The sequence below is a fragment of the Convolutriloba macropyga genome, chromosome 2 (genome assembly GCF_964194025.1).
Source record: "Convolutriloba macropyga chromosome 2, txConMacr16.3, whole genome shotgun sequence".
In the NCBI taxonomy this organism is placed as follows: domain Eukaryota; kingdom Metazoa; phylum Xenacoelomorpha; order Acoela; family Convolutidae; genus Convolutriloba; species Convolutriloba macropyga.
In genome coordinates, this window is record NC_134469.1 from 65,236,430 (window position 1) to 65,252,615 (window position 16,186).

At 36.2% G+C, this 16,186-nt stretch overlaps 1 protein-coding gene across 1 annotated transcript in view; it reads right to left on the bottom strand.

Moving 5' to 3' along the window:
- Positions 1-16,186, bottom strand: part of LOC142334971 (GTP-binding protein Di-Ras2-like) — a 61,287-nt gene that overhangs the window by 19,388 nt on the left and 25,713 nt on the right. The window contains exon 3 of the mRNA XM_075383299.1: positions 6,073-6,243. Coding sequence (XP_075239414.1) covers positions 6,073-6,243 — 171 coding nt within the window. The remainder of the gene's footprint in view (positions 1-6,072; positions 6,244-16,186) is intronic.

Below are 16,186 nucleotides of genomic sequence, written 5' to 3' on the forward strand. Positions count from 1 at the left end.
TGAGCGGCAGTTCTTTAGTTTTTAAATAGAAGTTAAAATATAATGTTTTTCATCTGGTCAAAAAGTTGTTGAAACGGAATCCAACCCAGTATGGAGTATCCCTTGTTTATTTAGAGTCTAAAACAAAACAAATTATTGCTATAGCTTGTCTAGGAAAAAAGTTAGGCTGTCATACGGAAATTTGCGATTATTTCGAAGAAATTGCGATCATTGAATTTTAAAAATAGGACTTTTTCATCGGGTCAAGGAAATGTCCAAATCAAACCAAACCTGGTATGGACTATCCCCACTGTAGGTAGAGTGTAGGAGAAAAGGAATTTTTGCAATAGCTTTTCTAGGAAAAAAGTTACTATTTCATACGGATACTTCCTGTTATTTCCGATTAACTTTGATTAAGTAACTTTAAAAATAGCTCTTCTTCATCGGGTCAAGGAGTTGTCCAAATCAAACCAAACTTGGTATGGAGTATTCTCTATGTACCTAGAGTCTAAATCAAAAATAGTTTTTGCTATAGCTTGCCTAGGAAAAAAGTTGGGTTTTTATACGGAAGTTTGCGAATTTCGCGAATAACGAATTTTAATTATAGTTATTTTTGATTGGGCCAAGAAGTTGTCCAAATTGAACCAAACCTGGTATGGAGTATCCCCTGTGTAGGTAGAGTGTAGGAGGAAAAAAATTTTTGCTATAGCTTATCTAGGAAAATAGTTACTATTTCATACGGAAACTTACTATTATTTCCGAATAATTTTGATTAAGTAATTTTAAAAGTAGGTCTTTTTCATCGGGTCAAGGAGTTGTCCAAATCAAACCAAACTTGGTATGGAGTATCTTCTATGTACCTAGAGTCTAAATCAAAAATAGTTTTAGCTATAGCTTGCCTAGGAAAAAAGTTGGGTTTTTATACGGAAGCTTGCGAATTTCGCGAATAACGAATTTTAACTATAGTTATTTTTGATTGGGCCAAGAAGTTGTCCAAATTGAACCAAACCTGGTATGGAGTATCGCCTGTGTAGCTAGAGTGTAGGAGAAAAGGAATTTTTGCTATAGCTTGTCTAGGAAAAAAGTTACTATTTCATACGGAAACTTACTATTATTTCCGAATAATTTTGATTAAGTAATTTTAAAAGTAGGTCTTTTTCATCGGGTCAAGGAGTTGTCCAAATCAAACCAAACTTGGTATGGAGTATCCTCTATGTACCTAGAAACTAAATCAAAAATAATTTTTGCTATAGCTTGCCTAGGAAAAAAGTTGGGTTTTTATACGGAAGCTTGCGAATTTCGCGAATAACGAATTTTAAATATAGTTATTTTTGATTGGGCCAAGAAGTTGTCCAAATTGAACCAAACCTGGTATGGAGTATCGCCTGTGTAGGTAGAGTGTAGGAGAAAAGGAATTTTTGCTATAGCTTACCTAGGAAAAAAGTTGGGTTTTCATACGGAAGTTTTCGAATATTTTAAATGTTATATAATTCGCGATAGATTTTTATATTTAGTGAATTATCTGGTGTTTGTCGTTTTGTTTGTTTTGGAGAACTGTGTAAGTGCGGCTTTTTTTACCGCACTGTATCAGTACTCCTATAGTTTATTTCAGTAACTCCGCCACTGCCGGTCCCCAGCTCGGAATGAAAAAGGAGGAGGAATGAACCACAAAAGTTATACTGGAAAATCTCAAAAGTCTTGTTTTCCAACTTGACTTGAGATAATTTTCCGACACTCTGTTTGCTATTTTGCATTTATATTGATTTATTTTGTCTGATTTAGTCGTTTTGTTTGCTTCGGAGAACTGTGTAAGTGCGGTTTTTTGCCGTACTGAATCAGTACTCCTATAGCTTATTTCAGTAACTCCGCCACTGCCGGTCCCCAGCCCGGATTGAAAAAGGAGGAGGGATGAACCACAAAAATCATACTGGAAAATCTCGAAAAAGTCTTGTTTTTCAACTTGACTTGAGATAATTTTCCGACACCCTGTTCGCTATTTTGCATTTATATTGATTTATTTTGTCTGGTTTAGTCGTTTTGTTTGTTTCGGAGAACTGTGTAAGTGCGGTTTTTTTGCCGTACTAAATCAGTACTCCTATAGCTTATTTCAGTAACTCCGCCACTGCCGGTCCCCAGTCCGGAATGAAAAAGGAGGAGGGATGAACCACAAAAATTATACTGGAAAATCTCGAAAAAGTCAGGTTTTAACTTGACTTCAGAAGATTTTCCGACATTTGATTAACTATTTCAGCTCAACCAACAGTAAAAAAGCAGCCAGGTAACCAGGACAAAAAGGTAAATGTAAATTCAAAATCTTGCAAGATTCTTGCAAGATGGATTTAAAATCTTGCAAGATTCTTGCAAGTTGGATTTAAAATCTTGCAAGAATCTTGCAAGATGGATTCAATTCTTGCAAGAATCTTGCAAGCAAAATGGAAGAACTATGCATTCCCTTGCAAGATTTCTTGCAAGATTCTTGCAAGATTTTAAATTTATCGATCACCAGGGAGCGCCATTCAACGCAAAATTATGAAAGATAAATTGACTATTATGTATAAATTCACCGCTTAACTTATTGGTCAACTTCATGGCTTAGAAAAAAGTGTCAAAAAATGTAACATTTTAGGAGGGGCAAAACGATAATGGGGTACTGGGGAGTAAGGGAGGAATTGTTAGATTAACCCCCCCCCCCCCCCCCCCCCCCTAAAATTACCTCTTAATCTTACATCTTTTTGACAATTTTTTTAAGCAGTGAATTTATGCAGGTTAACCACTAAGTTAAGCAGGGAATTTATGTACATACACAACTAAAGTAAGCGGTGAATTGACATAAAATCACCACATTACACCGCTAAAACATGTAGTTTCACCACCAAAAATCGCAAATCTTACAAAAATTCAACGCGCATGTTTTACAGAAAGGAGAGTGAATTTGATTTAAATTCAAAACAAAAAACCTAGAAGTTTGTGAGAATTAGCGTCGTGGAGGAAGAAGTGGGTGACATGCAGGAGGTGAGAAGTTCGAACTTTTTAACATAATTTCAACTCGTTTCACCTCAAAATTATGTACAAAATTTGCGGTGAAAAAAAAAATTTCACCGCTTATCCTACATACTTTTTTGCTTTTTCCTCGACCCGGGATGCATGATCATAAACATGTCCAAATTAAATAACAACGCACGAAATTTTACTAGAATCACTTTTCAGCTGAAAAGAATCGTATTTCAAATAATTCCTGAGAGATTAAAAGAATTTAAATGTGATTTCCAACATGAACAACAAAGCCGAAAGACGATACAGAAGCGATCTAGATTTGTTCGCTGTAAAACAAAAATACAAACAGATATTGGTCTGTCAATTCAACCTATAAAGCCCATTTTCACTTTAAATTTGTTTCAACTTCTTTGAAAAATTTGCTGCAATTGTAAGACAAACATATATAGGAAACAAATAGGAAAGGAAAGAAAAAGTTGAAACAAAAGTTGAGATTCCATTAGCAGTTTCAATAACACATTGTCTAATATACTCAATTTCCTATCAATAAAACTGCATTTGTTAGAATAAATACCCAGCAGATTGCTGAAATATAGACACCATTGATTACCATAAAACAGATTTGCATTGGAACAACAGTTTTTGTAAAATTTTTTTAAAGTGTGATCTTGTGAACTATGTTGAAGTCATCGCGTGGTTGGACATATTCCTTTTTTCCTAGAATTATATTGCATGTTTACAGAAGCTAGTATCAATACGAATAAGCACTGCGATATTAATTCAATTTTATCGAACAAAGATCAAGAAACGTGCGTCTAGAACTCGCCTTTTCCTGTTTATCCCATTTCTACTTTTGTTTCGGTTTTTCAATAAAGACTCTGTTGACTCTATATTGTTTTCCTGAGCAACTGAAAAACACATTGAAAGGAGTGCAAAATTAGGAAAACTGCCTGGAAAAGTCCACTGATTTCAGTCAAAATGTAAAACAAGAGGTGAAATAAGGTGAAACTAAACACATTTTTATTCGATGGTGTATAAAAAATAGCGAAGCTACAATAACCGGCTTAAAAAACAGGGAGGATATTAAAAAAACGTTAAAAAATGCTTCTCGATAAATCAGAAAAACCGAGCAAAAATAAAAGTATAAAGGAAAATACGAGAGTTCTGAAATTAGAGATGTTAAATATATGAAATGTTAATTATTTAATATTTTCCCCCAAAAATTTCATTCAACAGAATCCTAATGGATGTATTCAACACACTTTAGAAAATAGTTTAAGCATATTCATTGAGCAACCACTCAACACCCAAGCGTATTTATGAAACGTTATTTTAGGAAAAAAATGAACTATCAAACCTTTAGTTGTATTTACTTAGTAACAAAAATCCTACAACGAACCCTTATTAAACCATGATTAAAACAATACTCTGAAATAGTAGAAAAAAATAGCAATTAGTGGACAAAAATTGAAAAACGAAAAAATTATGGAAAAAATGTTAAAAAATAGACTGTTTTCTCAACTGAAACAAACTTCGAGTCATAATAACAAAAAAGGCACGAAAGGGATTGAAAGAGAAAAACGTGGGAAAAAAGCCTTTAAATTGATCTTCTTTCATAATGAGATGATATCAGGGGCTGGTATCAGCACAAAAAAGCATCAGAGATGGTAACTAGGACTGATGAAAACAAAGTTCAAGCTGCCGGCATCTAGAATTGGCTTTATGAGTTTAAACTGATTCTGATTTTGATATCCTTTCCTGTTATTGACTCTATTCATTTTAGATGCCTCTGCTGAAAATCTACTGTTTAAGAGCTTTTTGAGCTGAATGAGAGAAGAGTGAAATAGCCTAGGTAAATCAAACAGATTTCACGCAAAATGCCTAAGAAGCAGAGAACTAAGGTAAACCAAAACAAATTTTTATTGGATGAAGTAAAAAATAATCCCGTCTAACTGCCGGCAGAGGAGATACGGGCAGCCATTAAAAGCCCAAGAGAACGCCAATCACAGCTTCATTTCGATATCTTATGGTAGTTTTTTTAGAAAAAAAAATTATGAGACAACCCGGCTCAAAAGTCACTGCCATTTAGTTTAAGAAATGATGTCATGAAAGCAGCAGAATAGAGGCATGAACAATTGATCGAAAGAGCTCCAACTTCCTGAGGCGTGAAAAAAAATTGAAGCAAAAAAATAACGTCAAATGACAAAACAAAACGACAAAGTAAGTTGCCTAAAATACCAGCTCATAAGACCGAAATTCTCATAAGACTAAAATACAAAGATAAACCGCAGTTCAATAATGGAAACAATATTCATTCTGCAGCTCAGAACTGAATCCTACCGAGATTGACGACACGAAAGCATTAATCGGGAAACAACTTAGGGGAAAGTTCTTCATGGGTCAGTTTTCATGATTGAACAAATACATAAAACCCTTTGAACGTGGTATGTAAATGTAAATTAAAATCTTCAATTAACACTGATTGATCGCCTCCTCAAACTTAAACAATGCCAATGATCAATTTTTTTTGTGTTATTAAAATATTACGAGGGGTAGCCGACTACCGTCGGACAAATTGCTTTCAATCAACATGCAAGGAGTTGCCTTTGGTGGTCACTAGCGTAAGCTTAGGAAGCTTACAGTTGTCTACACTAGGATGAGGTACAAAATAGGGTTATACACATAGGAGTGAAAAAGTGGGACACCGTATCTAATGTCGAATAAAAAAGACGAACAGGACTTAAATAGTTGCTACAAACTTTCTTTGCCAGCAATTAGTCATAGTCCCGTCACCCACCCACAATCGGTCCATTTGATTGTTAATTCGGTATGCTAATTTTGTATGTTATGGAACCGAATGTTATCGAACCAAGTGCCTTTAAAAACCTCCAACACAAAATGTCTATCGATCGCATAACTTTCACCTCAACTGTGCCTACTGAAAGCCGTATACTTTACAAAAATAAATTTTCATCTCATAAAAGCTAAGAAGATGTCATGTATATTTGTCCTTACGCCTTAAGAAGATAATTGGCGATACACAAAATGACTCAAATAATAGCTACGAAATTCGATTGAGATCAAAAGAAAAATACGAACATCTTTGATTTCCTCGATGATGGCCTTCAGCTGCTGGAGAGTTCTGGGCTCGGTCACTTCGTAGACGAGCAGGAATCCTTGTGCGTTGCAGATTGACAGACGGCGCATCGCCGGGAACTGCAGCACACCAGCAGTGTCCAAAATATTCACTTGATAGTTTTTCCCATCAATCTACAAACAAAACAACACGTGAAAATGACGGCCTAGGTGTGACGACCCGTACAAGATTTGGAACAATGATGCCGGCTCTGATAGTGATTAAATAATTCATCAGACTACCCAGGTCGAGGTGTGCGTTAATGACCAGACAATTAAAAACGCACAGGGGGGGGGGGTAAAGTGCGTTTTTGATTACATGGTGTCCAATATTTTTTTAAATTACACAACATAACCGACTAACGAATTTCATTCAAACGAGTGAGTGGGGGGTTAAACTTTGGACACCCCCCCCCCGTTTAGAGGGTTCATATTATTTTCAACCCTCACTCGGGGGCACAAACGGAAAGGATCCCGAACTTTTACGATTAATAAACTGTCTCCTCAAAACGTTTTCAGTGAATCATAATTATAGAGTAGAAAGGCTCTAAAAGTTGCTGAGCCACGTGTTGCTACCCAGGATTTACCTGTTTATCCCGTATTTGAGGACGAAAGTTAAATTGGTCAAACAAATTGGTCCAAGCAAAAAATCTCATAATTATGACCACTGAAGTAACATGATTGCTACAATAACTTCTTGTGAGAGCATCAAAAATGTAATTGACAAAAAATAGAAACTTTTAGCGAAAGCTGTTTCGCATTATAATCTAGCTGGCCCATTTTTAAAAATGAATCGTTCGTTATTTGCCAAGATCACAACTTTTACGCAAATCATGAATGTGTTTTTTCTGTAACAACTGATGATGATCTTAATTGATCCAGAATGCCAAAAAGATCCGTTCTCAGAATTGAACATACCTTAGATTGAAACAAGATGGAAAAAAGGAAGAGAAATTGATTCTGATGTTAACCTATTTTTAACCTCAATTTTTTAAAGAAAATATCTCAATAGAATAGATTTACAGCGAGCAAAGACAGTTTAATAGCATTTATTCACGAAACTGTTCGTAATTGTTCTTCTTTCACGATAAAAGTACAATAAACAAGGCAAAACTACTTTTTATAAATGGATATCTGAAAACGGTTTCGATTTTTGGGCCATTTGCCGATGTAAAACAACTGGAGTTCGTTTTTTTAACCAATTTATTTTTTGCTTGATATTTTGCAAATCATATGGGGCGTTTTGCCGAACTCCGGCGAACATTATAAAATACACTTTCACCTTTTATAAAAACAGTCAAAATGGCTGTAAATTATTGTTGTGAAAATCTCAACTCTTGGATGCAGAAGGCACATGATTTTTCAGTAAGCAACGAGTAATTTCGGAAGTATCCCGAACTTTTAAGATTAATAAACTGTCTCTTCAAAATGTTTTTAGTGAATTGCATACATATAGAGTACAAAAACTCTAAAAGCTGGTGAGTCACGTGTTTCTCTTCGGGATTTACCTGTTTATCCGTTTTTGAGGGCAAAATTTAAATTCGTTAAACAAATTGGTCCAAACAAAAAATCTCATAATTATGACCACTGAAGTAACATGATTGCAACAAACTTATTTTGAGAGCATCAAAAAATGTAATTGACCAAATAGAAATTTTCAGCGAAAGCTGTTTTGCATTATAATCTAGCTGGCCCATTTTATTAAATGAGTGTTTCGTTATTTAACAAGATCACAACGCAAATCGTGAAGGTATTTTTTTCTGTAATAACTGATGATGATCAAAATTGATCCAGAATGCCAAACAGATCCGTTCTCTGAAATAGACATTACCTTAGATTGACACAAGACAGCAAATAAAAAAGAAGAGAAATTGAATCTGATATTAACCTAAACTTAACATCTATTTTTTAAAGAAAATATCTAATTAGAATATATATACAGCGAGCAAAGTCAGCTTAATAGCATTCATTTATCAAACAGTTCGTAATTGTTCTTCTTTCATTGTAAAAGTACAATAAAACAGCAAAAATGATTTTTATAAATGGTTATCTGAAGACGGTTTTTGGCCCTTTTGCCGATCTTAAAACACGCTGGAGTTCGTTTTTTTAACCACTTTGTTTTTGGTTTGATTTTTTGCAAAGCATATGGAGCGTGTTGCCGAATTCCGGCAAGTATTATAAAACACATATTCACATTTTATGAAAACAGGTAAAATGGCTGTCAGTTATTGCCCTGAAAATCTCAACACTTGGGTGCAAAAATCACATGATATTTCAGTAAGCAACTAGTAATTTCGAAAGGATCCCGCACTTTTAAGAATAATGAACTGTCTCCTCAAAACAATTTCAGTGAAACGCATACTTATGGAGTAAAAAGGCTCTAAACGTTGCTGAGTCACGTGCTGCTCCCCGGGATTTACCTGTTTATCCCGTTTTTGAGGACGGAACTTAAATTGGTCAAACAAATTGGTCCAAGCAAAAAAAAACGCTTAATCAATACCAATGAAGTAACATGATTGCTATAAGCTTATTTTGAGAGCAGTAAAAAAGGTAATTGACAAACATTAGAAACTTTTAGCGAAAGCGGTTTTGCATTATAATCGAGCTGGCCCATTTTTTAATGAATCGTCCGTTATTTGCCAAGATCACAACTTTTACGCAAATCATGATTGTTTTTTTTCTGTAACAACTGATGATGATCATAATTGATCCAGAATGCCAAAAAGATCCCTTCTCAGAAATAGACATTAACTTAGATTGACACAAGATGGCGAAAAAGAAGAGAAATTGATTCTGATGTTAACCTATACTTAACATCGACTTTTTAAAGAAAAAATCTCAATAGAATAGAATTACAGCGAGCAAAGACAGCTTAATAGCATTCATTTAACACAGTTCGTAATTGTTCTTCTTTCATTGTAAAAGTACAATAAAACAGGCAAAATAACTTTTTATAAATGGCTGTCTGAAGACGATTTTTGGGCCAATTGCTGATCTTAAAACACGCTGGATTTCGTTTGAATTTGTTTTGACTTGATTTTTGGCAAAGCATATGGGGCGTTTTGCCGAATGCCGGCAAGTATTATAAAATATATATTTACCTTTTATGATAACAGTTAAAATGGCTGTAAGTTATTGTCCTGAAAATCTCAACACTTGGGTGCAGAAATAACATGATATTTCAGTAAACAACTAGTAATTGGGAAAGGATCCCGCACTTTTAAGAATAAAGAACTGTCTCCTCAAAACGATTTCAGTGAAATTTATACTTATAGAATAGAAAAGCTCTAAAAGTTGCTGAGTCACGTGCTGCTCCACGGGATTTACCTGTTTATCCAGTTTTTGAGGACGAAAGTTAAATTGGCCAAACAATTTGGTCCAAGCAAAAAAACGCATAATCAAGACATATGAAGTAACCTGATTGCTACAAACTTATTCTTAGAGCAGTAAAAAAAGGTAATTGACTAAAATAAGAAATTTTTAGCGAAAGCTGTTTTGCATTATAATCGAGCTGGCCCATTTTTTAATGAATCGTTCATTATTTGCCAAGATCACAACTTTTACGCAAATCATGAATGTATTTTTTTCCTGTAACAACAGATTATTATCATAATTGATCCAGAATATGCCAAAAAGATCCGTTCTCTGATATAGACATTACCTTAGATTGACACAAGATGGCAAATAAAAACAGAAGAGAAATGGAATCTGATGTTAGTCTGTATTTAACATCAATTTTTTAAAAAAACATCTGGATAGAATAGAATTACAGCAAGCAAAGACAGCTTAATAGCATTCATTTAACAAGCAGTTCGTGATTGTTCTTCTTTCATGGTTAAAAGAACAAAAAACAGAGCAAAACTAGTTTTTATAAATAGCTATCTGAAGACGGTTTTTGCGCCATTTGCCAATGTAAAAAAACGCTGGAGTTTGTCTTTTTAACCAATATATTTTTTGCTGTATTTTTTGCTGAGCATATGGTGCGTTTTGCCGAATTCCGGCGAAAATTATAAAATACATATTCAGCTTTTATGAAAACAGTCAAAATGGCTCTAAGTTAATGTCCTGAAAATCTCAACACGTGGATGCAAAAAGCACATGATATTTCAGTAAGCAACGAATAATTTCGGAAAACATCAAAAAAGGAGTCAAAATTTGAAAATTATGAACTTCCCTTCACACAATTCAATAGTCTCTTTAAAACAGTTTTGACAAATTAAATACATAGAGTGTAGTAAGGCTCTTAAGGCAGACTCGATGTGGCCTCTTTTTATAGCATTAATGTAAAAAGAGTTTGGGCTACTTATTTCTGCACGCGAAGTAAGCTTACCTAGTTTCTACAGACTAACCTACTCTGTAAAACACTGAAGGAGAACTTCAATTATGACGATGATAATATACTATAAAACCAGAGTCATAAGTACACACATCGTGCAACAATAGAATAGACTAACTACAATTAGTGGAGTTGGCGGTAAATAAAAAGAATAGTGACTTCTCAGTCTCTGTTTGACTAGAGTTGTATTTCCACTATTTCGACTGCTACATCCATCCGGGGTTGAGAGTTTTCATCCGAAATTTCTGAGTTGTAACTGAAGTACGTTGGATGTGTCATATTCGTTGTGTGATGGGTCGTTGGCTTGTGCCGTCTTCTGAGGTCCCTGTCAGGTGATGTTGTGACTAGAGTTGTCAATGAGTGATTCACATCTTTTCAGTTGTGGAACTAGCAATGGTGCAAGTTAAAGGGTGTGTGTCAGTAACGACAGTCGTTTTTAAGTGCTCAACTATCAACCACTGTCTTGTAGTGATGATTTGTTACCAGTTGGGTGAAAGTTTGTAGTCTGTAGTATTGACATAATTGTACTAGGAGATTTCGATTTATCTTCAGCTGGTACAAGGCTCGTTCCGATCGGATATACCATCTTACCTTCTGGTAGAAATACATCTTTAGCTACCTAATTTTTTTAAAAGCTTAAATACTTTAATACCATCTGAGTAGGCTCCGACTGGAGAAAAATGAACTTAATGTTCAATTAAGGGGAAAGGAGAATGGAATACATATAATATATTTAATAAAGGAAAATGTTGAGATAGAAAGATAAGCAAAAATAAAAGAACTTTTGAGTTTTTTGAAGGACACAGTGTCTTAGTCTTGTTGGGGCAGTAACCCTAGAGGTGGGACTGTGCCCATTAGCGAAACTCGAATGCGAAGTCCGGGGCCCGATTGTCAGGGTACCTAAAGAATTCCAGAAATTCCTTGTCTCGTGCGAGACAAGCGACGAGAGCTCGGGGTTACAACTCAGTATTGCAATGCGCATGATTTAGGGTTTGATTCGCCTTCGGTGTTGGCTCTCGATTGACCAACCTGTCTGCAATCCAGTCGCTGTAGAAAAGGTTGAAAGTGTGCTCATACATGCGCGTTGTGACACCTCCTTCTACGCACTGAAGATATTCGATGGGGACAGGGATCGGTCTGTGCGTTCTTGCGTACAGAGGGATGAGTATTCAAAAGACCTTGATTGGGTCGAAGTTTCGTAGTATCCCTTCACAACAGTTGGGGTTGATAATATAACTAAAATTGAGATATTAGGGCGAGGTGACTTTGCTGTTTGCAAATTGTAATCTGGAGTTGATGTGCATAAGAGGATTGGCCGGGTAAAAGTGGTTTTGAACAAACAAATAAATGTGCATTGTGTGCAACATTTTTGTCCGGTTTACTTGGTGAGTTTGGCAATTTACATCCGTCTGTGTGGGATGAAAAAAAGAAAATGTAGATAGAAAAGATGGTATTTTTGGTAAATACAATAAAAGGTGACATCCCTTGTGAACATTGCGTTAAAGTAGTCGTTCTGGCAATTGGCCAGAGCGAAAAATCACTCCATGGTCTGCCAAAAGCATTTTGTGAAACGTCGATTTATCAGAAAGTGAGCGCACTCGAGAGGGAGATTTTTGTCACGCCCTTCTTCCGCGTACTCGTTTTCAATTTGGCCAAAGTTGCAATGGCTGGTTGTGGGCTTCAGCGTTTATTGTGGAGGTGTAGAGACGAAACTAATACTCTCCGGACCCAGAGGATTTTGTAAAGGTCAGGCTTGTCGGTTAAAAGTGCTTCGTTTCGCTGAAAAGGGGTTAAAGCTTTGGAAGATGAGGATGAGGGCTGCGGTTCTGTTTGTGGGCTAGCTGATAGCTGCGCATCTAATGGGAGATTGTGATACACGTGCAACTGGTGAGACACGCTCCGGGTGAACCTTGTGTGTGGTCGGTCTGGGGCGTCTGCGTGGTGAGGAGTCTGTGCACGGGTAGTCGTCCCTTGAGATGGGCCGATCGTAAAGAGGCGGTTGAGAGAAGGACGGTTGTGTTACTGTGGGAACTCCGTATTTTTGTTGATAAGAGCTTGTTGGTGCTGATGTAGGCATCACGGGGGGAGTGAGCGGCAAAGAGCAATGTTGAGGGCTACCCACTCTTCCAGAGTAGGAACAATTTGGGACTGGCGTCCTGGGCGTCTGCAGCTCACCAGATGACGAGGAGGAAAGGGCGGGCGAAGTTAGTGGGTTCACCCGCGAGGATATAGCCGCATCTACAGACTGTGGCTGTGGAGATGAATGGGTCATCGAGAAGAGGGCCGGCGTCTGCATCTCGCAAATGTGCTCTGGTACCGGAGGGCACCAGCGTCGTCTACCCAGCACAAACGCCGTCAAGGGTGAAGGAAGAATGTCATCGACGTCCAGCATGATGAGATCATACTCCGGCGGCTTCGCGTTTCGAGGGACTGGTGAACGTTCAACATGAGAAAACGGATTGAGAACTGTGGTGTGACTAAAAAAACAATTGTTGAAAGTACGCGTACTTGACAATTTTAAAATAAGTTATTCCGGGATTTCCTGGTACTCAGGACCGTAAAAAAATCTCGACAGAGTGAATGAGCATGTGAGCGTTTTCGTTTATTAGGATTAAAGGCGCGAAGTTGTATTGATTTCAGGTCAGGTTTTGTTGTGATTCTAATAGTAATTCATAACATTCATAGATTGAGGTTGGAAGAGTTGAAGCTCTTTGATTTTTAGATTTTTTGTGTACAGGAGGTGAGAATTTCATATACAAAATTTCGAACTTTTTGGGGAAGAGGTTCAATTCAGTTTGAGAGTGTTGAGTGTTTCTTTGAAAAGTGTTTTCTTAGTGATGGTGGTTTGTAAGGATTATAGTCTGTTTTTATGTTATGAAATATTCTTTGTGAGAACACTCCAAAATTCCAGATGTGATTAATTTCTCTAATGTGATATTAAGTCCTAAAAGAGATTTCAAGGTAATTGCGTTAAAGGCGCTACGAAATAGACCAAATGGACAATGTAGATAAATAGTATCCGTATATAAGGTTTCGCCAGTCCAGGCGGCGACTTTTGAATTATTTGCTGTTGATAAACAGTTTATTGAAATAATTTGTGTAGTAGATTTTTAAATGTGAAAAATTGAACTAGTAATGTTTTTGGCGTGCTAGATCCGCAAAGTTATATATTTGTTCAACTGCAAATGTCTCTGCGGCGCCATCTAATAATTGGTAAAATTTAGTTTTATCTATAGATTTTATTCAATATCTTCGGCTGTAAATGCCAAGATGTTGCTCGGTAAAATGAATTTGTGTAAAGCAGCGTTCAAGTTCATCGGGCGTGAATACTTTTACATGATTCTACGCTTTAAATGGGTAAGGCGTTAAGCGGTATGACTCTTCGCTATCCGAGCCTAATGTGATTTTTTGGTCAAATTTATCAGTTTTAGATGGTGCTTTAATAGGCAGGGAAAGGTTTTACGTGTTACTTGGTCTACAAATTTAACTTTTTTTTTAAAATAGAAGATGAGTATTCTTTCGAAGCATTGGTCTTCGAGTACTAAGAGAGGTGATGTGACAGTTTAACATTGAAAGAAAAAAATTAATTTTAAGTCGGGATAGAGATCGCAAAGTTTTCTATATAGAGAAAGACTTGTGTTGTCCATCTACAACAATACTCGACTAATCCTGTAATCGAGTTTTAAATCTGTTTTTACACTCGGATGTAGTGCACAAAACGAATTTTATTTTCGGAAAAGTTCGTACTTTCCTGATTTTCGTTATACAGGTGTTTTTTGGGCTACAACAAAACCACTTTGAATGTTTACTTTGGTCTAGGGGGTGATAGACGTACATTATTAGGTATAGTCATGTGAACATCTTTGAATTCAGCAGAAAATTTGCCTGTGGCAAAATTAAAACCTTCTTTATATTGAATAAACATATCTTGATATTGTATAACATTTGATTAGGGCAATCCTCATTACATTTGTAAATAAGATAAGGGATTACTTCAAAACGAGAGAGCGCTGACTCATCATAAAATAAGTCTTGAAAAGAGTCAGAGTACATATGTTCATTGTAATGACGTTTTTGAATTTTAATCATTTGTGCGTTTGACACACCAACGTCGAAAAACCGATAGTGATCATTCGGTTCCAAAATGGCTGATGCTTTAGTAACTTGATCTGGGGACTGGGCCCGTTTCGAGATTAAATTTAATACTTGTTTTACCATAATAAATAATTTCGGACTTGACGTCAAAAGTAAGTGTGATAATTGTCAATTGTAGTGGCCATCGTAATGTGTGGTTTACATAGTTTTCGTATGGGGGACTTGGTCCTGGACAATTAGCCCAGGCGTTATCTGTGGCATTTGGGATCCAATCATGATACCGTGGGTTATATACGGGTTTCCGTGTTAGAAGGCGAAAGGGCAATAGTGCTCTAATTGAAAGCGGATTTTCTGATTAACTATTAGTTTGCCAACGTGAGTCTTTGAGTAAGTCAACTCGTAACATTTGTGCATGATAATGATGCTGGCTTATGGGACCAACCCTTGCAAGTTCTCGACATGCTTCATTTCCTGTTGGAATTCCTGTAGTTCCGTATTGTTAATATACCAATTATCGTGATCAAACCTATAGCCTTTTTTCAGGGAAGTTTTGAGCAAAACTTTTCCTTGTCGCTGAGTTCTGCATATGTGGCATATTCTCTTACTTGAATTCTTCGTATTTATAAAAATTTGAGACTTGGGCAGGTACGATTTGAAAATCTGCCGGTTTCGTTTTACATTCACTATTTTTTTGAGCGTATAGTATTGCATTTTTGTGATACGTTGTGGAGAGAAGTCATAATGTGTAACAATGAGATCTTGTCTTCCAGATCGTGGAGTGAAAATGTTACGTTTATCAAATGTGCTTAGTTGTTTCAGAGCTAGTGGGGAAGAAAAAATCACTAATCAAGAGTTTGATTGAAATCGTAATGGACATGTGTAAGATAATCATGAGTGAGGATTGTAAAAAACAAAATATCCTTTTGTTTTTTTCGTGTATCGATAAGACTTAATGTGAACTTCCTGACAAATATACGATGAAGGGTTTGTTTTTACCAAAAAGTTGGTGGAGTTGATGGAAAATGAGCTTGTCCTGTTCGACAACAATTTCAACTGAGAAAGTGATTTCTGATTGCTTAAGTAGTTGGTGCGCTCTTTATTCTTGTACGGATATTATTTTGCACGATTTGGTTATTCTCTGTTTAGCTCAAATATGTAGTTGTTCACCGTTATTATGATTCCCAAAAAGGGCAGGAGGGAGTACTACAAGTTTTGGGTTTAGTTGTTGAGGTAATATAAGATAAGTTCTTGTAGTGTCTGGTTGTTTTCCAATACAGTGGTGAGAGTGTTGGTCTAGGCTAGAAGTAGGAGAGTTTGTGCTGAATTTGATTATTTGTGGAGTACCGTATAAACTGAGTGGTTGTGAACTTTGAAATGATGGTGACGAAATGACTATATTAAATGAATGATTCCGATAAGCTTGTTAAAGCAAGCGTTTGATAATAGTTACCGGTCATTGTGGCCGATTAAATAGATTATTGCGATTTGGGATGAGACTGGTGAGCAAAATTGAGAGCTTAGTGGCTCTGAATTTGAGCTGTCTGAGGTAAAACTGACGTATTGTGCTTCATTTGTATTCGGTACAGTGTGTTTCGGTTGTGGTAGTTCCGAACTTTGAGTATTGTTTGTGTTGGCAAAATTAATTGG